This window comes from Symphalangus syndactylus, chromosome 3 (assembly GCF_028878055.3).
Source record: "Symphalangus syndactylus isolate Jambi chromosome 3, NHGRI_mSymSyn1-v2.1_pri, whole genome shotgun sequence".
NCBI classification, from domain to species: domain Eukaryota; kingdom Metazoa; phylum Chordata; class Mammalia; order Primates; family Hylobatidae; genus Symphalangus; species Symphalangus syndactylus.
In genome coordinates this window covers 11,074,970-11,100,815 of record NC_072425.2, presented here as the reverse complement: position 1 = coordinate 11,100,815, position 25,846 = coordinate 11,074,970, and the positions used below count along the sequence as shown (strand labels likewise).

At 56.7% G+C, this 25,846-nt stretch overlaps 1 protein-coding gene across 1 annotated transcript; it reads left to right on the top strand.

The window, feature by feature from the left end:
- The first annotated feature begins 890 nt into the window (after positions 1–890).
- On the top strand, positions 891–23,691 carry DBH (dopamine beta-hydroxylase). Its single transcript, XM_055270460.2, has 12 exons — positions 891–1,238; positions 4,360–4,506; positions 6,719–6,976; positions 7,930–8,106; positions 8,740–8,842; positions 12,320–12,486; positions 16,095–16,238; positions 16,717–16,755; positions 17,408–17,467; positions 20,997–21,124; positions 21,525–21,684; positions 22,657–23,691. Exons 1-12 carry the CDS (start codon positions 900–902, stop codon positions 22,786–22,788), a joined length of 1,854 nt encoding a protein of 617 aa, XP_055126435.1. The 5' UTR covers positions 891–899; the 3' UTR covers positions 22,789–23,691.
- Positions 23,692–25,846: the final 2,155 nt, after the last annotated feature.

Genomic DNA, 25,846 nt, shown 5'->3' with positions numbered 1-25,846 from the left:
GGCAGGTGTGGGAGAAGCAGGGCTGCGGCCAGCTGCCCTGAGAGGCTTCAAATTCAGGCCAGATCTGCTCTGGGCAAGAGGAAGCCGTGGGTTTGGGAGCTTCAGAGACAGGGGAGCAGGCCTGTCACTCACCCGCTTTTCCTTAAAGGCTGTCACCCCCAGCAGTGCATCCTGCAGCCTGCCTATCTCCTGTGCAGCTCCAGCTCCGTCTGTCCCCAGCAATGCACCCCACGCCCAGGTCCCCCACTCCCTGTGATGCTCTCGTGCCTTCTGGAGCAGCAGTGGTATCAGCTGGAGGCTGTGGGAAAATTGAGAGGAGACAAAATGGGAACAGCAGGCCGTGGAGAGTGTCTAAACACAGGGACTATTTGGAGATTGTCTTATTTTTGGTTTGAAATGGGCCCACCTGCTAGTATTGTACAAACGACTGTGCTCGCCGGGCCAGGCCTGCAGTGGCTACGGGCCTATCCTTCACTGGTCAGCCTGGAGCAGCTCCTCGGACCTCAGTCTGCTCATCCCTTGGGTAGAGGCGGCGCAGACCCCATCCCACTGGGGACTGGGCCGGGCAGCCTGCGAGGCAGTCAGCCGGTGCCTGGCCAGAGGGCGTCTGAAAGGCCTCTTGGCTGCAGGGGGCGTCTGCTTTTGGGACAGCTCTTCAGAGACATCTCAGAAGGGACAGCATCCGCCTGTCTGCTTCAACTCCCACTGATGACGTCCATGTGTCATTAGTGCCAATTAGAGGAGGGCAGCAGGCAGAGTGCTTGGCCTGGGGCGCAAGCCTGTGGGAGGGAAAATTGAATTCCCCACTAGACAAATGTGATTACCCGTGCTGCCTGGACCCACCCCATTCAGGGCCAGGGCATAAATGGCCAGGTGGGACCAGAGAGCTCACCCCAGCCATGCCCGCCCTCAGTCGCTGGGCCAGCCTGCCCGGCCCAAGCGTGCGGGAGGCAGCCTTCATGTACAGCACAGCAGTGGCTGTCTTCCTGGTCATCCTCGTGGCCGCACTGCAGGGCTCAGCTCCCCGTGAGAGCCCCCTCCCCTACCACATCCCCCTGGACCCCGAGGGGTCCCTGGAGCTCTCATGGAATGTCAGCTACGCCCAGGAGGCCATCCACTTCCAGCTCCTGGTGCGCAGGCTCAAGGCTGGGGTCCTGTTTGGGATGTCCGACCGTGGCGAGCTTGAGAACGCGGACCTCGTGGTGCTCTGGACCGATGGGGACACTGCCTATTTTGCGGTGAGTCTCTCCTCCCTGCCAGCTCTCCAAACCCTTCCCAACCCGGCACCCCATCTGGCCGTCTTTCTACACTCACCCTCCTTAACCCAGAAAGTTTTTCTGCCACCTCTCAGTGTTTGAGTTGACTCTGCTCTGAGCCAAGTCTGCACCCCGAGCTTGGGTGTCATGGGAATCTCAGTTTGAGGACAAAATAGGAAAGACATGCTTCCCATCGTCCTTGACTGCCCACCCCAAATCACGGGACCCAGCAATCCCAAGGAATGGAACTATACACAGAGGGCACACACACCACACAAACTCATGCCGCTCCACACCCCACACGCGCGTGAGCACAGACCCCACGACCCTCGGCCCTGTAAACAAGGCCCAGTACCACGTCCCCAGAGCACACATGCCCACTGATGTGGGCCAGGTGGTGGTTTGTGGCCGGGCACAGCATGAGGCCTGCGCACCCGTGGGATCCAGCCTGACCTACTGTGCTTGTACCCATGGACCGACTGAGGAGGTGCAGACACCCTGCCCCCACCCATAGGGGCCGAACAAGCCCCACAGGGCTCAGCCAAAACTGTTAGGATGGGCTCTTGACTCCTTTCCGTCCAAATTTACCTCCACTCTTGTTTCACAGGGTGGAGAAAGGGGAAAAGTTTCCCTGCAAACTGGAGAGGACTTTAGGCCCTTCCACAAGCTGCAGGGTGTCCCTGAAGTGGGCAAGCCCACCGCCTACAATGGGTCCTGCTCCCGTCTTCCTTCCAATATGGGACTGGCCACCAGGGCTTCTTTGTGGATGAAACCCAACTCTCTCCACAGAAACAGACAAAGGAGTGACAAAAAAGTTTTATTTCCACAGTCAGGAGGTGCCTGCTTTATCTGGGAATGCAGAGCTGGAGCCAGGGAGCTGTTGTCTGTGCGGAGCGGCCGGCTCCAGCTCTGCGCCTTGGTCTCACCATGGGATGGTGGGGCTGACAGTCCCTGCCTTTTTGGGTTTTGTGAATTCATGAGGGCAGATGGTGGTGCTGTTTCTGGAGCTGAGCTTGCCCCCTCCAATTCCGAAGACTCGGCCAGGAGGCACTTGCCTGTGTCACTAGTGAGGCTTAGGGCCACCCAGGTAGTATGGGTGGAGCTGCCTGGGAAGGGTCCTGCTCTGACCCATGGGGCTGCACAGATTCCTGTGCACAGAGACACTCTGTGGCTCAGGTTCCAGCCAAGAAAGACCTGGGACAGCCCCAATTCTGAGCCGTCAGCCGTCTGGAGGAGCAGCTGAACCCCACCGCTGACAGTTTAGGGTTCTTCGCAAGCCTCTGTCATGAGGCACCCTGAGTGCAGGAGTGTTTGCTCCTCTCTGGGGCGGGGTCCCCCCCTGCCTGCATTTCCCGGCTGCTAGGGAAGCCAGAGGAAGCCAGGTGACTTTGCCTTTCCGTGCACTGGCAAGGTTAATTTGCACAACAAATTCCTACGAAAACAAATGTCAGCCTTGTTATTCCTCCCTAAGCAACATGTTCAACTAATATCTTCTTGATTTCCAGCTGAAATATCACAGGTGAACTTTCTGCCTCTGTTTAAAATGAGTCTCTCGGCAAACCAGCGGTGTCCCCCACAGGGTTGCACTGTGTGGCTTTTTTCTCTAGGGAAAGTTTTGCAGTATCTTTTGCAGATTTCTTTTTTTCTCAAGGAAATGAAGAAAAGATGTTTTACTCTGAATGTAAGATTGAAAAGAAACACAATCCAAAGTCCTTAAGGCCAAGGACTCGAGGCCGTCTTGGGGTTTCCATGGGAAAGGCCAGGCAGGGCAGGGAAGCAGCTTCGTTTGGACAATTCTGGTGGGCTCTGGGTGGCTGGGGTGGTCTCCAGTTGCCTGGTTCCTGGCCCTAGGGTGATTTAGGGTTGGGGCAATATTGGCCTGGGGTGTGAGAGTCAGGTGGAGGAGGTGGCTAGGGATATGGTCTTGGGGCGGGCCGGAAGGTTAGGAATATGATTCTCACACACGCGTGAATGTTGGAGGGCAGGACAGGTGTAAACAACTCTGACCATCTGTTTGAGCCTTCAATCAATTAATAGATGCCAAATAGACAAACATAGAATCTAAGAAGGGCCCTTCTTGAGTACGAAGGGCAGCCTGCTTGTCAGGGAAGGCTCCTCGCTGTCTCTCAGTGGGTCTCCCCGCTGGTCTTCTTCCCTGTGAACTGGCCTGGGGCCACCGTGTCCCTGCCCCTTAGGGCCCAGTGCAAGGGGAGCAGCCGGCGGGGAGGGCAGAGGTCACCGATCCAGATCCCAGGAAGCATCCTGGGAGAATGCAGCAGGTCCAGTGCCTCCCTGGGCCTCAGTTTACCTTCTCCAAGCAGGGCTGGGACTAAGGTGAGGGGAGCAATGCCTAGGCTGCAGGGTTTAAAGTGCTTCAGGCTGGGTGTGGTGGCTCATGCCTGTAATTCCAGCACTTTGGGAGGGCAAGGCAGGAGGATCGCTTGAGGCCAGGAGTTCAGGACCAGCCTAGGCAACATAGCTAGACCCTATCTCAAAAAGAAATTCTAAAATTACATGTATTTATAAAGTAATAAAGCAGTGCTTGTTCTCAGGGTTGTGCCAGTGCAGGGTGGGCACCTGCTATCAATCACCACCTTAGATGTGGCACCCTAGTTTCTCTCTCCCTCCCTGTTCATGTCCCACCCTGTTCCCAACTCTCCCCTTTCTGAGGCTCCGCAACTCTCCTGCCTGCATGAAAGTGGGCAGCATTGGTCTGAGGCATTGTTCCCACTCCTGATGAGGCCTTGGGAGCCTCAGGCATCTTCTTAAGAAGCTCAGTGTCCCGCCCCCCAGGCCTGGGAATCCCCATGGCTAACAGAACCTGTGATCTGCTGGCAAGTGAGAGCCCTGGTTCCTGGCTGCAGAGGAGGAACCAACTCCACTGTCAGGGCTCAACTCCACTGCCTCCAGGCAGAAATGGACATAGAAGGTGTGAGTGAAGCCCCAGCCCCAGGCAGAACCCTCAGATCCACAGGGACTGGGGCCCAGCATCCCCAGCTCAGCTGGCAACGAATGCGGAACTCTGCCGGGGAATGCCCTCTTCCCCTGTGGATTGGCCCAGCTTGGCTCCTTCATGCCTGGAGCCCAGTGCTTGTCTCTGCAGGACGCCTGGAGTGACCAGAAGGGGCAGATCCACCTGGATCCCCAGCAGGACTACCAGCTGCTGCAAGTGCAGAGGACCCCAGAAGGCCTGACCCTGCTTTTCAAGAGGCCCTTTGACACCTGCGACCCCAAGGATTACCTCATTGAGGTAAGGGGTGGCCGCGAGCACCCAGGAGGTCATGGGCTGCATGTACCATGCTGCCATCCTGCGCCAATGTCATAGTACCTTTCCTGTCCCTGATAAGTCTGGGGCCTGGGCCTGGTCAGCTATGACAGAGGGAAAGCCAAGGAGGATGGCCAGAGGCAGTGGCGGGGCCAAGGCACTTAGGATGGTCCAGTTCTGCTGTCGCCCCTGAGCCCTCAAAGAAGCAGCTCTTTGCCAACACGTAGCTGACATGGTTTCTAGATGCGGGGCTTGTGCTGAAGCCTCTTCCATTGGACTAGACCTTGCTCCTGCATATCTCTCTCCTCCTGGTCCTATTAACCATCAGGTGGAATTCTGGAGCCCAGGAGACCTGGCTTTCCATCCTGGCCCTGTCGCCATCTCGCTGTGAGGCTCGAGACAGCTCCCCTCCTCCTCTGGACCTCACTTTGCCCATCTGTAAAACAGGGATGGGAACTAGATGATCTGTACGGCCTGACCAACTCTGGGAGTTCATGGGAGCCATAAAACATTGCAAAAGCCATAGGCTTCTTATGCTTTTCTAAGAGCCCCCCCAACCTCTTAGGGAAAGCAACCCACTTTGCCCTTGAAGACAAAACCCTTTTAACTCTAGCACACCTGACGCCTTTTGTCTTGTGTAAATAATCCTTCGGTGTGGCAGTGGCCTGGGCTGGCAGTTAGTGCCAGGTCTTAATCATGGGGGTAGCTGAGTGACCACACAGGAGGCCAGTGCCATTGAAAGATTGATTGCATTTCCCAAGAGAAGGGGCACCTGTGCCGTGCAGGGCCACCTGCGGAGCCCTGGGTTTGGTCAGGAGGCAGATGCGGGATCTAGGGGAGAGCCCAGGCCTGAGGCTTTCTTGGGTTTTTCACGGGAAAGGCCAGGCAGGGCAGGGAAGTTGCTTCATTTGGACAATTCTGGTGGCCTCTGGGTGGCTGGGGTGGTCTCTAGTTGCCTGGTTCCTGGCCCCTAGGGTGATTTAGGGCTGGGGCAATATTGGCCTGGGGTATGAGTCAGGTGGAGGAGGTGGCTAGGGATATGGGCTTGGGATGGGTTGGAGGGTTGGGAATATGATTCTCACACACGCATGAATGTCGGAGGGAAGGGCAGGTGTAAACAACTCTGGCCATCTGTTTGAGCCTGTAATCCATTAATAGATGCCAAATAGACAAATACGGAATCTAAGAAAACAGAACAGCTGGCTGTTTGCCAGATGAGGAAACTAAGGCCCAGAGGTGGGGAGTGGACGTACCCAGGGGTTCGGGGTGTGCTGGGGCAGACCTGGTGCCAGAAGAGGTGTTCTTCCAGGAGGCTGTTGAGCCCTTACCCTGCTTCCCAGTGGGCGAGGCAAGGGTGAGCAGAGAACCCTCCGGAAGCACCCCACAGGGGAGGCCAATGCCTGTGTGTGCTCAGCCCAGAGGCTCCAGACCAGGTATAGGGGCCTCTGCCTGGAGCTCTGGGCGTCCTCCGCACAGGGCGGCCCACCGGCTTTCCACAAACTCAAAGAGCAAATTAGCCACCCACACGGGTCTGCACTGCGAGTGCCCAGAAAGCTACGAAAGGCACTTTCCATACCCGATCCCCGTTTCCATTCACGACAGCATGTGAGGAAGCCAGCCCCACATCTTGCCTCCTGGGTCTGCCCGTGGCCTCCAGCACCGCGTAGATCCACGGAGCTTTCTGTGGCTGCTTGGTCCTCTCCTGCCAAGCTGGTGGTGACTACATAATATAGCGTGGCTCTGCAGCTCAGTGTGACTATCAGCAAACCCCAGGGTGGTTCCTTCCCTTCATAGAGGGCACTGAATCCTCAGGCTGGGCTGCCGAACTGACCAATGATCTCCCACACCCAGTCCCCAGTAACCTTGGGGTTGGTGGAGGGAACAAATGTTCCAGCCACAGTGGCTCACGGCGGGCCCAGCAGTCACCGGTTGAATGGATGTTAAGTGAACATAGGTGGAATGTGTTTAGAAGAGAAAAGTATTTGATGGCCGGTGCAAATAGGGGATCCTGGGGGTCGTCAGCCCGGGATTTGGTCCCAGCTAGGGCCATGCAAGCCTCAAGGGTCCCTTACACACAGAGATGAGAGTGAGGTGTGTCGCCTGGTAGGTGTGGGTGGGCAAGGATGTGGCATCCCCTCAGGAGCCCAACTCTGGGGGCTCTGAGTGGGTGACCAACTGAGCCCCGTCTTGGCTGCAGGACGGCACTATCCACTTGGTCTACGGGATCCTGGAGGAGCCATTCCGGTCGCTGGAGGCCGTCAACAGCTCGGGCCTGCAGACGGGGCTGCAGAGGGTGCAGCTCCTGAAGCCCGATATCCCCGACCCGGAGTTGCCCTCAGATGCGTGCACCATGGAGGTCCAAGCTCCCAATATCCAGATCCCCAGCCGGGAGACCACGTACTGGTGCTACATCAAGGAGCTTCCAAAGGGCTTCTCTCGGCACCACATTATCAAGGTACGTGTGGGTCCAGGGCCGAGGTCCTCGCCCAGCCCTGCCTTCCTCCCGGGCCTGGGTTGTCCCTGACCCTGGAGAGCTGTCCACAGTCCTGGTTGGACCAGGTGTCCTCTTATCACCGGAACCTCAGGCACCTGCCTGAAGTCCCACAGAGCAGCGAGTGGTCTTGGCTTCCCCATCACTCTGCTCACTCCTCCACCCTCAACGGGCCTCTGAGCTCCCACTTCCCTGCCTGGACCAAAGCAACCAACATCTCTTGACTTCTGCATCTTTCCTTGGGACTGGAACTGCTGTCTGTCTGCCAGGCCACCTCCCCCTTCATGAAAAAGCAGCTCAACTCAGAACTCACTTGCTCTGGAACACCCGCCCGGGGAAGACAGAATAGCAAAGGCGATAGCTGTCAAGTGTCCACTATGCCGCTGGCCCTGGAGGGGCGAGGTGATCCCTCCTTCATCACAAGAGCCCCTAGTTTCCAGCAGAGGAAGTGTGGCCCAGGGAGGTTTAGTGTCCAGGGTCACACAGCAGGAAGGGGCATGGCCTTGACGGCGCACTCAGAGAGGTTATGTGGGTGTCCAGAGTCACACAGCAGGAAGACCTTGAAGGTGCGCTCTGGGCCCCGGGCTCTAACCTCAGGGCTGCCCTGCCTCCCGCTGGGGCTGCAGGAGCTGGCCCGGCCATGGCCCCACATGCATGAGGACGGCTGCGTCCTGTCCCTGCCTTGGCAGGAAAGGCCTGTACGAACCTCACTTCCTTCACTCTGGAGCTGTCTATGGGATTTCTTCCTGGGCTGGTGGCTCCACCCTCACGGCTGTGAACCCCAGAAGTGCCCCTGAAATTGTCTCGATCATTCCTCCCATTTTACACATGGGCATTCGGAGGCCCGTGGAGGAGGGCTGCTGGGGAGGGGAGGGTGGGCGGCCGGTTCCCAGGCTCAGGGGGCTGCCTCCTCACAGTACGAGCCCATCGTCACCAAGGGCAACGAGGCCCTCGTGCACCACATGGAAGTCTTCCAGTGCGCCCCCGAGATGGACAGCGTCCCCCACTTCAGCGGGCCCTGCGACTCCAAGATGAAACCCGACCGCCTCAACTACTGCCGCCACGTGCTGGCCGCCTGGGCCCTGGGCGCCAAGGTGCGTGCCCTGCGACCCCAGCGTGGTGTCTCCTGCCTGGGCCCCTGGCGTCCCCACACCTCTGTTTCCCCGGCTTCACTGTCTCAGAGGCCCCAAGAAGGGGCTCCTAAGGGGGCTCACGAGGCCACCAGAAGGGCCAGGCCTGAGGTGGCCCCCTCGCCTCTGTGATGTCTGAAATGCCACCTGCTTCCAGCCTTTTTCTTATTTTCCACAGAAACGCAAGTGCCCCAGGACCTTATGCCCTCAGTGGGTCCTGATTCTGTTTCCCAACTGGAGTCAGGGTTTTGTGCACAGAGTGGTCCCAGGGCTGGCTGGCAGTGGGGCCAGTGTTGAGGCCTCCACAGGCTGAGACGATGGGGGTCTCCCCAGCTCTTACACTCGTCTAGAGAAGGGGTTTTGGGGGAAGGCTCAGCCCTAGGCACCAGCTCCTCTCCCCAACTCCCTGACCCGAGTCTCACAGGATGTTCCTGGGGCGTGTAATGAGCTGCCTGTCAGGAGGCGTCGCTGTAATCCTGCTGCGCCCCCTCCACCACCCCTGAGGTTCAGGCCCCAACAGTTGACTGGGTTTGCCCCTGCCCGGACCTGGGACCCTCTCAGGACACACCCGTCTGTCTGACACCTTGCCCCACACAGGCATTTTACTACCCAGAGGAAGCCGGCCTTGCCTTTGGGGGCCCTGGGTCCTCCAGATATCTCCGCCTGGAAGTTCACTACCACAACCCGCTGGTGATAGCAGGTAGGGGGCTCTGCTGCCATCCTCCCCTCAGAAGCCCTAGGGCTCAGCTGTGTTGAGCCAGTGAGAAAATCGTGCCCTTCGTCTGCCCAGCAGGGCATCCCTGCTGTACAGCTCCTCTTGGCACGAGGCCCTTGCGTCTGCCTCATCCACTGTCCATCTTCCACGGCCGTGGTGGGCTCCCAGGGACAGGACCTCGAGGGGCTCACTCCTCACAGCTTCGCCAGGGCCCAGCAGTGGCCCCACACCTCCCTTCTCGTCCCTATAATACTGGCTGCCATCGGCGCAGCACTGTGCATCCCAGGGGAAAGGACAAGGAGAATTTTCATAAGGGAAGCTGCCAGATGCCAAGTTCCAAATACAGGGAGGGGTGTGTGCATAAACAGGGAGGTGGTAAAGCAGAGCATATTCCAGGACATAGGAGCTCTGGCCTGGCCGGAGTGCAGGGACGGGAAGGGGAGCTGGGGGCAGCTGCTGTTGGATCACCCATACCTGAGGGCGGAGTGAGCAGGGTCAGCTCTTAGCATGGCAAGGCCAGGTGATGCTGTCTCAGAAACTGAAAAAAATACTTCCCTCTCTCTGTTGCACCAGCATCTTCCACCATATATAGATACACACGCACACACATGCACACACGCACACACACGTACACATACGCACACAGAAGCACACACGCACACACTTTTTCTCTCTCTCTGAATGGTGCTTCTTATTTTCATTTGTGCAAGGCGCAGAAGTGGCCTAAGAGATAGGTGCTAGGCTGTGCCTCACCACCTTGGGGACGCTGGGTGGGTGACCTCACCCGCTGCCTGCTCTCCCACCTCCCACAGCTATTGTGAAGCTGGGAAAGGCTCACGCACAGAACTCGCTGTGGGCACGGGGCTGTGCTCAGCTAACAGTCGCCTGTGGTTTTTTTCTTTCCTGGCTGCATAAGTAATACCTTCCGCCACTGTTGGAGTTATCTCCACATGCACAGAGAAGGATATAAGTCAGCTTGGGCCTTAGCATGATACAGGATTTATTGCTCATTTAAACCCTGAAAGCAAATGGATTTTTGAAAACTCCTTAAGCATCAGGGAAGTCTGTCTCTTTATGATTATCTGGTTGTATTTATGGATCCTTTGCCAAATATAAGGACACTCCTGTCACTTCACCAATCTTGAGATGGGCTGCTTCTCTATAAATATCAAAATCCCACAATTATTTCATGATTTAATCCCCATCTGAATTTTAACCAATTGCAACACCCTTTTTATTATTATCCTCTGATGTAATCAGCCTGGAGATACAGGAGCCGTTTGAGTTTGGATGATGTAGGGGTGTCGAGGGAAGAAGGCAGAGGCAAGAGGAGGTGTTTTGGCCTCGTCTTAAAGGAAACAAGCAGGCAGATGGTTGGGCCCCCTGAAAATGCCCTGCACCCCAGTCCACAGCCCTGGGTTTGAATCTCAGCTTGGCCACTTCCCAGCCCTGTGATCCTGTGCAGAGTGTTCAGTTCACGCTCCATCCTTAGTTTCTTCATCTGTAAAATAGGCCTGAGGGTTCTCACTGTGCAAAACTCCCATGAAGGGGATAGGTTATGCTTAGAGCATTTTTGGCACCCAGGGAAGATGTCAGTATCTGTACCACCCTCTTTGTTTGATCAGAAGGGGCAATGCAGGTACACTGGTGAGAAGATGGAGAGCAGAAAAGCATGAAGAAGATGAAATCACCCCAGCTCCCGGCTCCCGGTTTTGGAGTGACAACTGGTCACCCGGCTGTGTGTCTGTCCTGACTGCTTTTCTGGCCCATTTTTTTCTTGTGACCAGAATTTTATATCTTTTTTTGTTGTCGTTGTTTGTTTTTTTTTACTTCATCAGAAGCCTCTTCCTTGTGAATTAAAATCCCTTGTCAATTTCACACTCCTTGCCACCTGACATCCCTTTCCTATACATAACCCAGGGGGCAGAGCCCTCTGCTGCACAGCCCCTCCAGACCACCCCGCCATGTCCACCGTGCATCCGGGGGCATGGGGCCATGGCCAGGCCTTTAGATCCTCCCCCAACCATGAGCCCGGCCCGTACTCAGAGCCTGGCTGCTGATTCACTAGGCATGGAGTTTCAGGAACGGTGGGGCTACCTGGATGACGCCTGGTTGTGAGGATGTTCCAGTGGGTGCCAGCATCCCTGAACTTCTGTTTTTTTGTTTTTTGTTTTGAAATGAAATCTCACTCTGTCACCCAGGCTGGAGTGCAATAGCGCGATCTCGGCTCACTGCAACCTCCGCCTCCCAGGTTCAAGCGATTCTCCTGCCTCAGCCTCCCGAGTAGCTGGGATTATAGGTGCGTGCCACCACACCTGGCTAATTTTTGTATTTTTAGTAGAGACAGGGTTTCTCCATGTTGGTCAGGCTGGTCTCGAACTCCCAATCTCAGGTGATCCACCCACCTCGGCCTCCCAAAGTGCCGGGATTACAGGTGTGAGCCACCGTGCCCGGCCCCCTGACCATCAGTTTCATGTGGCCGCTGGGAGGCTGGCCCAGGGAGCTTCAGGGACTTTCCAATTAGCAAACTGCAAGGAGAACCAACAAGTGTGGCCACACCATAATCAGGAGACACAGTCTCCGTGATTGGAAGAAGCACCACGTTATTCCTTTGGAAGAGGACCTTGACTGTGGGCTGAGGCTCAGAAAGGGACAGCGAGTCATCTGACAGCACACAGCACGCTATTGACCAAGCGGGACCTGGGGCTGTGCATGAACAGGGGCTAAACCTGCAACACTCCTCCTGGGGGGCCACAATCTCACTCAAATTGTTCCTGAGATGTCAGCTTGGCAGGTGGATTCCTTGGGTCTGCAGGACACAAATCAAAGTAGTAAAAGTGGGGGCTGCTGGGAGGATGTGCTCCTTGAATGCTTCTTGTTAACCTCAACACAGAGATACACTCACACTTGCCCAGCTTTGACGCAGGGCCAGGGCTCTTCTGTGCCATCGGCAGATGGGAGTTCCATGCCCTCTTCTTTGCCCAGACCACACCCTGCAAGTTGTCACCGTCCTGCAGGCTGATTTCCAGCTTAGCTTCCTCTGAAAGTGGAAGACGATCATCAAAGCACTTATGAAACAATCTGAGCACAGGACCCAAGTTGTTTATGAGTTTCCATTTATCGGCAGCATCTCACCCGCACCTGATTCCATGGAGGCTTTAAGTGGCTCACCTTGATCACATCTTTCCATAGCATTCAACTAGTTTTCATAGAAACAACAGCTCTTTCTTCCCAGTGAGTGTAGCCTGTTTGCGTTAATTGATCTTGCGAGCTGCCTGGCATCCACAGGTGTGGAAACAAAGACAGCCAGCTCTTGGTCTGCCTAGCAGGTGGGAGCAGATGGGGGGTGACGGCCCTGCCTCCTGGCTGAGGGTGGCTGGGGTCGTAGGGATAATTTGTCGGCAGGGGGAAGGAGAGGGCCTCCACTCACCGCTCACCTCCATCCATCCCACCTTCTCCCAGGACGAAACGACTCCTCAGGCATCCGCTTGTACTACACAGCCAAGCTGCGGCCCTTTGATGCGGGGATCATGGAGCTGGGACTGGTGTACACGCCAGTGATGGCCATTCCACCGCGGGAGACCGCCTTCGTCCTCACTGGCTACTGCACGGACAAGTGCACCCAGCTGGTGAGTAGGGCTGGGCCCAGCACTGCACCCTCCCTCCTCCTGCGTCCCCCAGTGGAGGTCTGGCAGGTGGTGGCCCAGGAACGGTGGCAAACACAGCTTTGGTTTCCCCTGACCCTGAATCCCCCTGCGGTCCTCCCTCTTTTCTGTATGCAAGGGAGCCCTGCTGCTGAGAGGCCATTTGTGTGTGTATGCACCTTCCTCTCCAGCAATAACCATGGCTCCCACTAGTCCACACCCACGTGCCAGGCTTCCACGCGCTGCATTTTAAAATATGCCTTCATTATGTAAGCAACACACACATGCACTTGCCACTCAAAAGCACAGGCACTGCAGCTAAAGAGAATGCTCCCCTCATCTGCTGCCACCTCCCCTGAGATATCCACTTGTTGGCTCTTTGTGTCCTTCCAGACCTTTTTCCTGTGTATTTCAGGAAGCCCTTGCAGGTGTTAGAAACCTTTTGTGTTCTTAAAAAAGTCGTATTGAATAGTTTACAAATTTTTCAACAAATGAGAGGCATTTTTCTGGTGATTTGCCTTTTTATCGCTGCATAGTATTTCACAGGATGGGGTTTTCACCATGCACCTGACCAAGGCAGGACTAGGTGAGGAAGTGAAGTGCCAGGTACAGGATCTCAGGGAGCACCCGTCCTCAGGGTTGTGCACGCTGGGTGGAGGCACAGGTTGGCGCTTAGGCTGGTGCCAACAGCGGGTCCTGTCCTTGGCTTCTGGTGAGTTCAGGGTGTGACTACTAAAATCTCCTCCTTTGCTTGCCCTATCTTGGTCCAAGCCTGTGCTGAACTGTCTCCCTATCAATCAGTGTCTAGGCTGTTCTCGACTTTTCACCAATAGAAAGAAGCTTCCCGGAAATCCTTGTCCATGTAGGAAACTGTTTTCTCATGTAGATTTCTAGGCGTGAAATTGCTGCTCAGAGATGTGAACGTTCCCTTGAGTAAATCTTGCAGAACGCCCCTCAGAAAGCCCATCTGCTGCTTCCTCCCACACACAGGACGAGAGGGTGCCCAGTTTTACTGACCCATTGGATTATTAATATTGTAAATATTTTCTGTCATTTGGGAGGAAGACATGTCAGTGTTGTTTAACTTGAATTTTCTATTTGTGGACTTGAGGACCTTTTCCTCTGCCTCTTGGCCATTTGTTCCTCTTTTCTGTTCATTCCTGTGCTTGGTTTTTGCAGTGGGTGGTTTGCTTTTCTTACTATTGGTTTCTGGGAGTTCTTCTTATATGATGGATGTTATTTCATAGTTTGTGTATATGTTACAAACATTTCCTCCTGTGCGGTAGCTTTACATCTTACAAAGACCTTCAATGTAAGTGTTGACGTACCCATTTCACAGATGGGGAAACTGAGGCTTGCTGGGATCACACTGCCAGCAGTCACGCCGAGTGAAGATTCAAATACCAGTCTGACTTTGAAAGCTGTGGCCGTGACAGCAGATTTCGTTGTAATGAGGTTTATAGTGGATTTTCCTTCCTAGTAAATGGGTCAATTGGGATTTGTTCTTCATGTGGATGAGCCCCCAGAGCGTCCCAGTCTTCCAAGCAAAGGTTCCTTAAGGCTGAAGGGAGATGGAGCGCTCGGCCGGCACGGCACCCGTTGTCTCCGGCAGGAAATCAGCTCCTTTTGTCCCAGACGGGGGTGGACACTCTCTCCCACTTCCCTAAAGCCCCCACTGGTGAAGCGTGGGCCCATGTAAAAGGCACCTTGGCCAGGGCTCACGGGGAAGAGCAGCTTCCGGCCAGGCAGCACTCACTGCCCCTTGCAGGGCCTTGGGGCCTTTGATCCCGTGGACCGCTGACTGTGAGAACGCCTCTCTCCAGCCTCAGGAATGCAGACCCGCCTCCCCTCGCCAGAGTCCTCCACTACCTTAAGTGACAGAATGTGAATGTTCAGTCTTGTCTCTCCTTTAGCAGATAAAAGAGGGGCACAAATTCTGCAGCCAAAATCCAGCCTAGTCTACCTATCCCAGTGAAATAGACAGGCCAAGGCAAGAGTGCTGCTTTGGACCAGAGTGCCCACAAGAGCGTAGTCCTCCCTCCACCTGGCCGACACCCGGCATCTCTGGGCCAGGGTTGGCCTCTGGGGGCCAAAGGGTCATTGGGACCCTTTGGGCTCCCAGGCCTGGCACACGATGGCCCCTCAAGCCATTGCAAGGGACACAAAGCTACAGGTGACGGCAAGGTCAAGGGTTGGCTGCTGCTTGGGAGCGAGAGGGAAGGAGAGAAAGTGAGTCCTAAAAAGCTCGGCCATCTGGGATCTTCAGGGATGGGGCTGTCAGGACCTCGAGCTCTGGGACCTGCTGACAGCATGAACAAACTGGGCAGAGCCTGGCAGCGGGTGGGCAAAAGGACAACTGACTCACAAAGAAAATGCTCGATTTCAGGAAACACCTTTCCTTTCCTTTCCTTTCCTTTCCTTTCCTTTCCTTTCCTTTCCTGTCCCTGTCCCCTTCCCCGTCTCCTTCCTTCCTTCCTTCCTTCCTTCCTTCCTTCCTTCCTTCCTTCCTTCCTTCCTTCTTTTTTTGATGGAGTTTCGCTCCTGTTGCCCAGGCTGGAGTGCAATGGCACAATCTTAGCTCACTGCAACCTCTGCCTCCCGGGTTCAAGTGATTCTCCTGTCTCAGCCTCCTGAGTAGCTGGGATTACAGGCACATGCCACCATCCCTGGCCAATTTTTGTATTTTTAGTAGAGGCAGGGTTTTACCATGTTGGCCAGACTATTCTCAAACTCCTTATCTCAAATGATCCATGTGCCTCAGCCTCCCAAAGTGCTGGGATTACAAGCACGAGCCACCATGCCCAGCCATGGAAATGCATTTTCTATCTAAGAAAAGTTAACATTAGGTTAAAGAAAACTTTCGTTCTCTGGAAGATTCTCTCATGCCCCAGTGATGGCATAAGACCTCTTGATGTGAGAGCTGCCATCTTTTCTGTGAGGCCGGCCTGCAGCCTCAGAGTGTCCAGCTGCAGCACCCCATGGTAACATCCATCTTGGTCCTGGATGACCACCTTCCAGTTGTAGCTACAGCTCCCAGCTGTAGCACGGGGCGATGCTGAGCACAGGGAGAATGCAGCCTTGGCTGCTTTGAAGCTGAAAGGAAGCCACACCGCAGGGCAGCTGAAGGGCCTGCTCGGCCCAGCACGTAGGGGACCTGACAAGTACCACCTTCTGCCACTTGCTTTTCCCTGGACAGCAAGCCCTTGAGCACAGAGGCCACATGCTGCTCAGCTTGGTGGCTTTGCCACACCCTGTCCACGGGGGCCTCCCCTTAAAGGCCTGTTGACTGAGTGAAGATGAACCTGTCAGGCTTCAGGGGCTCAGGAGAGGATGAAGGACTCGGAAAGAAAGTTGCTCCTGAGTGGGACTGGGGGCTGCTGCTTTGGGAGCCGGGGGCTATTGCAGCCACCTTGCTCTTCCCCGTGAGGTTTCTGATGGTGGCTCTAACCTGGCCGGGGAGAAAGACCTGGAAAATGCAAGTGTTCCAGGGAAGCAAACTGCTCAGGGTGGCTGCTGCCTGCTGGGTCCTGGCCATGGACAGGAGGGTCCCCTTGGGGGTCAGGCCCTGACACTGCAGCCCCCTGACCCCACAGGCACTGCCTCCCTCTGGGATCCGCATCTTCGCCTCTCAGCTCCACACACACCTGACCGGGAGAAAGGTGGTCACGGTGCTGGTCCGGGACGGCCGGGAGTGGGAGATCGTGAACGAGGACAATCACTACAGCCCTCACTTCCAGGTAGGGATCTGCGCCCTACCCCTGCCCCACCTCTGCCCCACCCCCACACCCTGCCCCCACACGACCTGCTGGGCCTACTGTCTCCTGACACCATAGGGATGGCTCCAGGCTGGCTTCTTTCTCCTGGGCCAGCCCCACCCGCCCCCCGATGTGGGCTGTGCTCCCCACTTGGGTGTCTGGTGTCTGATCGTAGGGAGGGCCTCTGGCACATGGCAGATGGTGGTGGGATTCAGGAGACCCAGGCAGCCCTCTGGTCACATCAATCTCGGTCTTGGATAACCACCTTCTGGTTTGAATCTAATGCCCTCTCTGGCCAGAAGCCACACTTAGCCGGCCCTGGCTTCCACTATAGAGGCTGGGGCTAAACGGACACCCCCAGAGGTCAGGGAGACCTGAGGGAGGACACAGTGGCCAGGGGTCCGGTCTACAGCTCTCTGAGGTCTCCTCTCCCCCCACCCCTTGGCTCTGCCTGCCCCAGGAGATCCGCATGTTAAAGAAGATTGTGTCGGTCCATCCGGTGAGTGCCCGGAAGGAAGGCTGTCCCAGTCACTGCCACCAGCTGGGGTGGCTGAGAGGGCTGGGGGGTGCTGCCAGAAGGAGAGGGACAGAGAAAGTGATGGGGGGAGGGGAGAGCCATATAGGGCAGGGGGAGGGTGCCTGTGGGTGGCTCTGGGCTGGGCTGCCTCATGGGGAGACTCACTCGGGAGTTCATGGAGGGACATCAGAAGTGGGGGAGCAGACAGGACACTCCCAGGGGACGTGTGTCCTCAGCCTGATGGGCCGACCACAAACCTGAAAGTGTTTGGGGGAGATGAGGGCACTAAGGCAGGCAGTAGAGCCCTGATCCCACAGAAGGCCAAGCCCAGGCCTCGGTGGGGACTTGCCCAAGTCCCTTGAGATGTGTCATGACCCACCAGCCTGCACCCCCACTGGCCTGGGCCCTGTTGTGACCCACTGGGTCACAGGAGCTGATGGTTTATAACTCCCCCGGGGACACTCAGCCTGTGACCTTCATGCATGAATCTGCTGGGCTCCTTGTAGTGGACGACAGGGACTGTACCCCAGAGGTGCCATGGCACGCACAGTGGCGTGGCCCCATGGGGGCGGGGCCTCGAGCACCCGCCAGTGCCAGGTGGCAGGTGCTGATGGTCATGTTGGCTTTTCCTCAGGGAGATGTGCTCATCACGTCCTGCACGTACAACACGGAAGACCGGGAGCTGGCCACGGTGGTAAGTCACCCCCGCTTCCCCCTGCACTGCCCAGGGTGAGTGTTCAGCCAGAGCCATCTGAGGAAGGAGGACAGGTCTTGTCTCCTCACTTAGGGCTTGGGCTCATCCCCTCAATAAGCCAGTCGTTCTCAGCTCCCTGAACCCACAGCGGCAGCATCACCAGGTAGCTTGGGATAAATGCAACCTCCTGGGTGCCACCCCAGGCCCACTGAGTCAGAGACACGGGCGGTGGCATCAGGCAGTCCATGTTTTAACAAGCTCCCAGCGGATGTTGACCCCTGCTCAAGGTTAAGAAGCACTCACACCAAGAAGCTTCTCAGCACCTGGGGCTGGTGTGGGGAGAAGCTGTAGGACAAGAGGTTGACCTTTGCCCCGTGGAGCTCAAGGTGCACCAGGGAGACAGGCCTGGAGCACCTGCTGCTAACAACAAGCAAAATTACAAAATAACACTTTAAAAACCAGGTTGAGGAGCCAGAGGTGCAGGGACCTGGGAGGGCCTCGTCAGAAATGTGGCTGTCACGTGGAGCCCAGGGGAGAGGGGAGGAGGTGAAGGAAGGCTCCGTGCAGGGGCTGCGTGCAGGAAGGCCCAGAGGACCAAGAACATTCTCAGGATGGAAAGGAGAGGCGGAGAGGGTGCAGACATGGGTGGCGGTCAGGCAGGGTGAGCATCAGCTAAGGATGCATTTTGGCTGGACTGCAGATAGTTCAAGGAGAATTTTCACTGGAGAGATCTATTTTCAAGGCTGGGTATGCAGGCAGCACCAGGACACGGGCAGCCATGTGATGCATCACGCAGCAGGGCTGCTTCCGGGAGCCAAAGGGGATGCTGTTCACAATTACCTGGGTCCCACGCACAGGCCAGGGCTGTCCTGGCAAATGGGCCACCTTGCCAGTGCATCTGTGCCAGCTGCTTCGGTAACCATGGTGGTCTCCAATAATTATCCTGTGAATTATGTGGCTCAGAGTGGAGCAGACCTGGGTTACAGCTACCCGGACACCCCTCAGTGCCAGGAACTCAGGTCCATGTCACAGCCCTATTCTTTGTGTTTTAATCCAATGTGGATTCACCTGTTTACTGAGCCCAGACTGCCAGTGTTGTTTTTTTTGTGTTTTGTTTTGTTTTGTTTTGTTTTTTGGAGACGGAGTCTCACTCTGTCGCCCAGGCTGGAGTGCAGTGGCGTGATCTCAGCTTGCTGCAACCTCCACCTCCTGAGTTCAAGTGATTCTCCTGCCTCAGCCTCCTGAATAGCTGGGACTACAGGTACCTGCCACCATGCCTGGCTAATTTTTGTATTTTTAGTAGAGACAGATTTTCACCATGTTGGCCAGGTTGGTCTTTAACTCCACATGTAATCCCTAATGCTGGGATTACAGGCATGAGCCATAGCACCCAGACAGTGTTTGTATTTTCACAGGTGAGACATAAAGGCTTAGAGAGGGCAGGCACTTGACCAAAGTCACACAGCTGATAGATGGCTGAGCTGGGATTTGACCCAGGGCCTTGTGCCTCACAGCTCTTACCACACCCTTCCTGTCTCTCTTGGATTTCAGGTGACAAGTGCCCTAGGTCCCTGATCACAAACTCAGGGTGGGGGGCAGGACAGCTTTGTCAGTCCTTTATTCTTTCTAGAGGAGGTGCTCAGTACATCACAGCAGTGGCTGATGTCGGGTGCTTGCCACAGCTCAGCACTGCTCTAATAACTCATCCTAACCACACCAAGCCTTGCTGAGACCTCTGAGCAGATCCCACCAGGAGACACAGTGAGGTCCAGCCACTCAGGCCACACAGCGAACAGGAGGCAGGGCTGGTATGGGTGCAGGTGCCAACCCCGGCTGCCGCCTCTCGGCTAAGCACCTGTGCAGTGACTGAGTGAGCTCGCAGAGGGCTCTGCAGGTGGAACACGCCAGACAGGGCCCCACCATCGGCCCCATTCTGCAGGCACAGCCCCAGGGCCAGGGATGGGAGGGTCTTGCCGGGCATCCAGCGAGGAGACTGCATATTCCCTGCCCAACCTGGCTTCACGGTGGTGGAACTGATGCCACGTCCCAGGGCCTTCAGGGCTGCCAGGCCTGGTGAGCACCACTGACATCTCAGATGCCCGTTCTTCAGGTCGAGGCCCTCGGTGCCAGTGTCCCGGCAGGCAGTTCTGCGGCTTCCCTGGCCCATGCCCTCCTCTTAGCAGTGGCTACATCACAGCACCAGGTGGGATCAAAGTGGAGGGCAGCTCCCCAGGTGGATCTGAGCTTCTCACGCTCTGACAAGCCCTCGCCTGCTGATCCAAGAGACAGCGGCCTTTGAAATCCGATTTCCTTCCCCAGGTGGAAGAGGAGAACAGATCCTACCCAGGGTCGGACTCAGTTCCCTTTTGATGTCTGCGGCGGTGGAGGGTGGGGAGGGACAGAACTCACACAGGAGGGCTATCGTCCCGATCTGACGCGGGCGGGGTGGATGAGAAAAGCTGGGAAAGGAGGAATCCGGCCCAGAGAACAATGCTGGCAAAAACCCATCCTCGCCAACAGGTGCCAGGTCTGGCCTCTGGGTAGAACTGCCCCATGCTCTTTGTCTGCACGGGAGGAGGGGGCGGCAGCTGGTGTAAGTGCCACGCTGAGCTTTGCCCAGTCCCTTTGTTCTGCCATAGAGTAACGATTGCCTTTCTTCCCCACCAGCCAGATGAAATCCCCAGGCCCACAGCAGCTTCACGAACAGCGGGAAGCCTGGAGGGGCAAGGGTGGCCAGGGCGTCATGTCCCAGCCCCTGACCTGCTGGGGTCTGAGCTGCTGCCAGGGGAGCCTTGCTCTCTGCAGCCCCAGCTCCTCCAAGCTGCTGCTGTTCTTCCTCCTCCTATGGCTGAGGCTCCACGGTCACCAGCTCCAAGAGCAGCAACCCAGCGAGGGGCTTAAAGCTGGCAGTGGGGACCCAGAGGGCACCTGCCCTGCCCCTCCCATGTGATGGCAGGCCGTAGGGTTGCCCTGAGAGGCTGGAGGTTGTCGCGGCCTCTGGTCACGGTCCTGTCTTCTAGAGTCCCTGCTCCCCTCAGAGCCACGTTCGAGAAATGACTGGTGGACGGTGCGGGGCTGCTGTGGAAAGGGCCTCCCTTGCAGTCCTTGGCTCCAGGCTCTTGCTGGAGGTCATGGGGACAGCTTCCAGACAATGGCCGGGAGGCTGGGTCCACTCAGGCTGTGCCACCGATGCTGTGGCCAACACGGGGCATCCCCTTGCCTGCTCTGAGATTGTTTCTGTACCCACAAAATGGACACAATAACACCCCACCCGCTTGTCCCGTTTCATTTTTCTTCACAGCATCATCAGTACCTGACAGGAATTTCCTGGTTGACTGACTCGCTGCCTGTCTCTCCTGCCAACGGTGGCAATTCCATGAGGGCAGGGACTTAGTTCCCCAGAGCATGCCTGGCCCAGTGCAGTGAACAGACGAGTGGGCGCAGTGAACACGTGGGTGCGGCGAAAGCTGCTGGACGGCAGCGTCTGCGTGGCACGGCCCGGGGCTGACGGGTCTTCTCCAACTTGCAGGGGGGCTTTGGGATCCTGGAGGAGATGTGTGTCAACTACGTGCACTACTACCCCCAGACACAGCTGGAACTCTGCAAGAGCGCTGTGGACGCCGGCTTCCTGCAGAAGTACTTCCACCTCATCAACAGGTGAGGGCTCCCTGCACAAGCTCCCTGCCCCCAGGCAGCCCCGACACAGAATCTCAGGGCCTGTTAGACGGCTGGGCAGATTGGAGGAGTCCAGGCTAAGTTCCAGCAGCAGAGACCTGTGGCGGCATCACTCACCCCTCCCCTCACTCGTTTCCTGCTGAGTCTGGATTCGGCTTGAGAGCCTCCTCAACCCAGCCCGGAGCAGCCATTACCCACCCGCCAAGGTGACAGGAGAGGTGAAGCCGTTGCTGGTGAAGGCAGCATGTGGGGTGGCCCGGCGGAGGCAGCGGGGCTGGGGAGGAGGCGGCAGGGGGGTTGCCCCAGGGACAGGACTCGAGCTGCAGGGCGGTGTCGCTGGTGCCCACTGCTCCCCAGCCTGGCTGTTCCTTGTCCCCACCAGGTTCAACAACGAGGATGTCTGCACCTGCCCTCAGGCGTCCGTGTCTCAGCAGTTCGCCTCTGTTCCCTGGAACTCCTTCAACCGCGACACACTGAAGGCCCTGTACAGCTTCGCACCCATCTCCATGCACTGCAACAAGTCCTCAGCCGTCCGCTTCCAGGTGCGCTGCCATGGGCATAGGTGGGGCACGCAGTCGGGCAGGCCTCATGGGGGGTCCCAGTGCAGGGTGATGGGCCTGCACTCCAAACTGCTGGCAAAAGCACTCGCACAAGACAATTAGAGCAAGTGCCAGGTGGTGACACACAGGCCTAGACAGCCAGCCGAGAAAGGAGAGAGAGAAAGACAGCACCAATAACAAGGCAAGGAAGGGAGGGCAGGCACCCTCTCCGGGTGACACCTCCACACTGGTACCGAATACCAAATGCCAGTGGTGTGAGCAGGGCGCACTAACCTGCCCCCTGCGCCTAAAAATAAAGTGCCGGGGTAGGGGAAGGTGAGAAATGAACCAGTCTGAAACTGCAGGCTGGTTTTTTCCTCCTTATCTGAGACCCAGTGGTATTCGAAGGCACCTAATTTATCCCGAGCTCAGCGGGCTGCAGTCAGGAGCCCAGGGCCTATACAGAGTTTGTCGCATAAGGTGTCGCAGCCTGGAGATCCAGGAAGATCCTTCCCAGAAGCATTTGGGAGCCGGATTAACTGCTAAGTCAAACATCCTCAGCACCAAGGGGAGGAAGGGCTAATACTGCCTTGCCGAGAATAGTGTGGGGTAGATGTCTGATGGGGTTGAAAACTTGGCATTTGGTGTAGCCTTGAGGGCAAGAGATAGCTAAAAAAATATCAGAACCTGCAGCCAGGGGCTCTGGTTGCTACATTAGGGTGAATGATTAAATTGGGTGGGGACAGAGGCGGGGAGAGGCCTGGATGACTCCCAGGTTCCTGACTAGGCGAATGGGAAGCCAGGGGAGGGGGCATTTACTGAGGTGAGGACCCCCAAAAAGCAACTTGGGGGAGAAGAGTGAGTTCAGTTTGAGACGAGCTGAGTTTGAGGGCAAGAACCCAAGAGGTGGCTGGGGAAGCAGCCACCCATCTTGCCCCTCCAGCCTCAGTTTACCTCCTGCTCCCTTCCTTGCAGGGTGAATGGAACCTGCAGCCCTTGCCCAAGGTCATCTCCACACTGGAAGAGCCCACCCCACAGTGCCCCACCAGCCAGGGCCGAAGCCCTGCCGGCCCCACCACTGTCAGCATTAGTGGGGGCAAAGGCTGAGGGGGGACCTACTCCTCCCCCTCCTCCCTGCTGTCCCTGTGGGCTCACACTGCACTGTGCCCTCTACTCTGCGACGATCCCCATGGAACAGCCCTGCACGCCCACGATGAAGGGGCCAGACCACGCCCCTGCCTGAGACCACGGTCCAGTCCAGCCTTCTTCCCCCAGGGTCCCCTGCATGGCTGAGAGGGTGTGGGTGCCCTGTTGACCTACCCTGGACCGAGTGGACCACGACCTCGTCCATTTAAATACCGGCTGACTCAGTGCAGGGACAGCCTGCACAGTGGTCCAGGGTCCAGCCCTCCGCCAGCCCCGTTCTGCCTCACTGGGTGTGGCCAGGCTCCTGGGACAGGCGCCATGCTGGGCCGGGGCGTGGAATCACCGGGAACGCCCCCGCCCCGCTGCTCCTGGTGTACAGCGGGTGCGGGTGCCGCTTAAACATTTCCCCGCTGAGTGGCTCGTGTTTCACAGTGGGCGGCTTCCCTGCGACGGAGGCAGGACCAGGCATTTAGCTAGTTAGTTAGGAATGGAGCAATTTCCCAGGCGAGTCTCTGAGTAAACATATTTTCGCCCACCTAAAGGGAAGCCCTGACAACAACTATCACCAAAAGACGAGGCGGCAAAGATCCAGTGGGGCTTCTGGGCGCCGGTTCCCCGGGGGTGGAATTATTAGCACCAGCTTGCTTCTCCGGCGGTGGGGCCAGCGAGGAACAGACAGGGGTGGAGTCAGGGCTGTGCTTTCCGCATGGTTCTGCCACTCAGTGGAGTGTGCCTTGGGCGGGCCATTTCACATTCCTGACCGTCAGTTTTCTCATCTGTAAAACGGGGCTGATGCGGTGCGGGCTAATGAGCCAATAAAGCTCCCACTTGGGCTGGCACCCACTGGAGGTGGATATGTTTGCACTCCGGGCTGTCACTCCAGGAGAGAGAAGCTTGCTCGGAGCCTCCTCCCTGTGCCAGGCGTGGTACCAAGTGCTTCCCCAGCCGGCCTGGGTGGGTCTCCCCTTCCTGCCCTCTGAGCCGTCTCTCAGGGACAAGTTCAGCTCTTTGATGGTTTCTGGAGAGAGTAACAGATGCAGCTGTGTTCAGCCAGTTCAGCAAAACGCTGACCAGCCTCCAGGGGGAGAGAAGGAGATGGATGGGCCTCAGAGTCCCCCCAGCATCAGCTAAGCAGCTGCTTCTTCTGCAAGGCACTTCATCACAGAAGGGAACTCACGAGCCCAGGAGCTCTGCCTCACGTTGTATAAATCACAGCTTCTTGTGGCCCATAAGTCACAGGGTGCTAGCGCTGTGAAATGCCAGGCCCCAGCCTGGAGAGCCCCTCCGGCCCTCCGTCATCTTTACAGCCTGGGTGACAGTAGACACGGAGCAGGCCCAAGAAGTGTCCTCCCGTGATCATACCCAATTGCCAGCCCAGAGAAGGGTCCCAGGGTCCTGCCCAAACACCCGGGGGGGCACTTGTAGCCTGCCGAACTCGGGCAGGGAAACTGAGACTCCCAGATAAGTACCTCACCCGGGGCCCAAGAGCAGCAGTGATTGGGAATCCCAGCAAGCTCTGGAACCTGCCACAGCGACAACCCCACCCCCACCTCACTCCCCACTCACTCGCTCTCAGGCTGGTTATCCTCTTCCTCTTGCAGAGACAGCAGCCGTGTCCCCCCGCCCCCCCCCCGCCAGCATCCGCATCTCCCACACCCAGATGAGCATAACCCCGTGGTCGCTGAGAGCTGCCACTTGCCCCACACTGAGGCTCTGCACAGCCGTAGCAATCTCGTGAAGCCATGTAGTTTCTGTTTTCATTGATGGAGGAGGAAACTGAGGCTCAGAGACCTAAAGTTAGGTGCCAAGGTCACTCAGAGTAAGCCAGGGAGCTCGAAGTGTCCCCAGGTCTGACTCCAGTGTCTGAACGCTCAACCTCTGTTTGCTTACTTAGGAAACAGGAATTTCCCCCAGGACCTTTGTGGGGGATTTTATCTACAGTTCCTTATTTGGAGGCTTGGGGGAAGTGCTTTATTACCTGAAAATGACCTACGTGCCCCAAGCCAAAGGGACTCTGGGCTCACCCACCTTCTGAATGATTGATTGGGGTGTGAGTCCAGCAGCCCAGGTTGCTATTCCTGCCCCTGCTGTGTGTCCCTGAGTTAGTTACTTTCCCTCCCTGGGCTTGGGTCTCCCTATCTATCTGCCCACTGAGGAGAGGGTTCCCCAGCCTCCCAGGGGGCGGGGACTGCTAGGGTGGCACAACCCACCATCTGTGAGGTGCTCAGAGCCCTGGGGTGAGGAATGCTCATGCCCATCGGTGTTGAGAGGTGGGGCGGCCCCGGACCCCAGGCTCCAGCCAGCATAGGGGTGCCTGCCCGAGTGGGTCCCAGAGCACGCCAGGGCTGTGCTGTCTGGTGGCCGCTAGCCTCATGTGGCTACTTATGATTAATTTTAAATTAATTAAAATGATACAAGGTCAGGTGCTGTGGCTCACGCCTGTAATCCCAGCATTTTGGGAGACTGAGGCGGGCGGATCACCTGAGGTCAGTAGTTCGAGACCAGCCTGGCCAATATGGTGAAACCCCGTCTCTACTAAAAATACAAAAATTAGCCAGGCTGTGGTGGTGCGTGTTTGTACTCCTAGCTATTTGGGTGGCTGAGGTGGGAGAAATGCTTGAACCTGGGAGGTGGAGGTTGTAGTGAGCTGAGATCACACCACTGCACTCCAGCTTGGGCAACAGAGTAAAACCCGGTCTCAAAAAAAAAAAAAAAAAATACAAAATGGAACCTTCTGTGTCCCATTCACAACCCCAACTTTTCACATGGCCCAAGGCTGTTTCACTGCACAGTGCTGTATAGAGCTCTGCCGGTGACAAGGTAGGCACTTTCTCTTTTTTTTGAGACAGAATTTCCCTCTTGTTGCCCAGGCTGGAGTGCAATGGCATAATCTCGGCTCACCACAACCTCCGCCTCCCAGGTTCAAGCGATTCTTCCACCTCAGCCTCCTGAGTATCTGGGATTACAGGCGTGCACCACCATGCCCAGCTAATTTTGTGTTTTTAGTAGAGACGAGGTT

Bases quoted from the DNA above. Each gene is read 5' to 3' on its own strand.
- DBH (XM_055270460.2), top strand. From the start codon at position 900: ATGCCCGCCCTCAGTCGCTGGGCCAGCCTGCCCGGCCCAAGCGTGCGG. The intron at 16,239-16,716 runs GTAGGGATCTGC...TGCCTGCCCCAG, and splicing joins ACTACAGCCCTCACTTCCAG to GAGATCCGCATGTTAAAGAA. The intron at 21,125-21,524 runs GTGAGGGCTCCC...TGTCCCCACCAG, and splicing joins TACTTCCACCTCATCAACAG to GTTCAACAACGAGGATGTCT.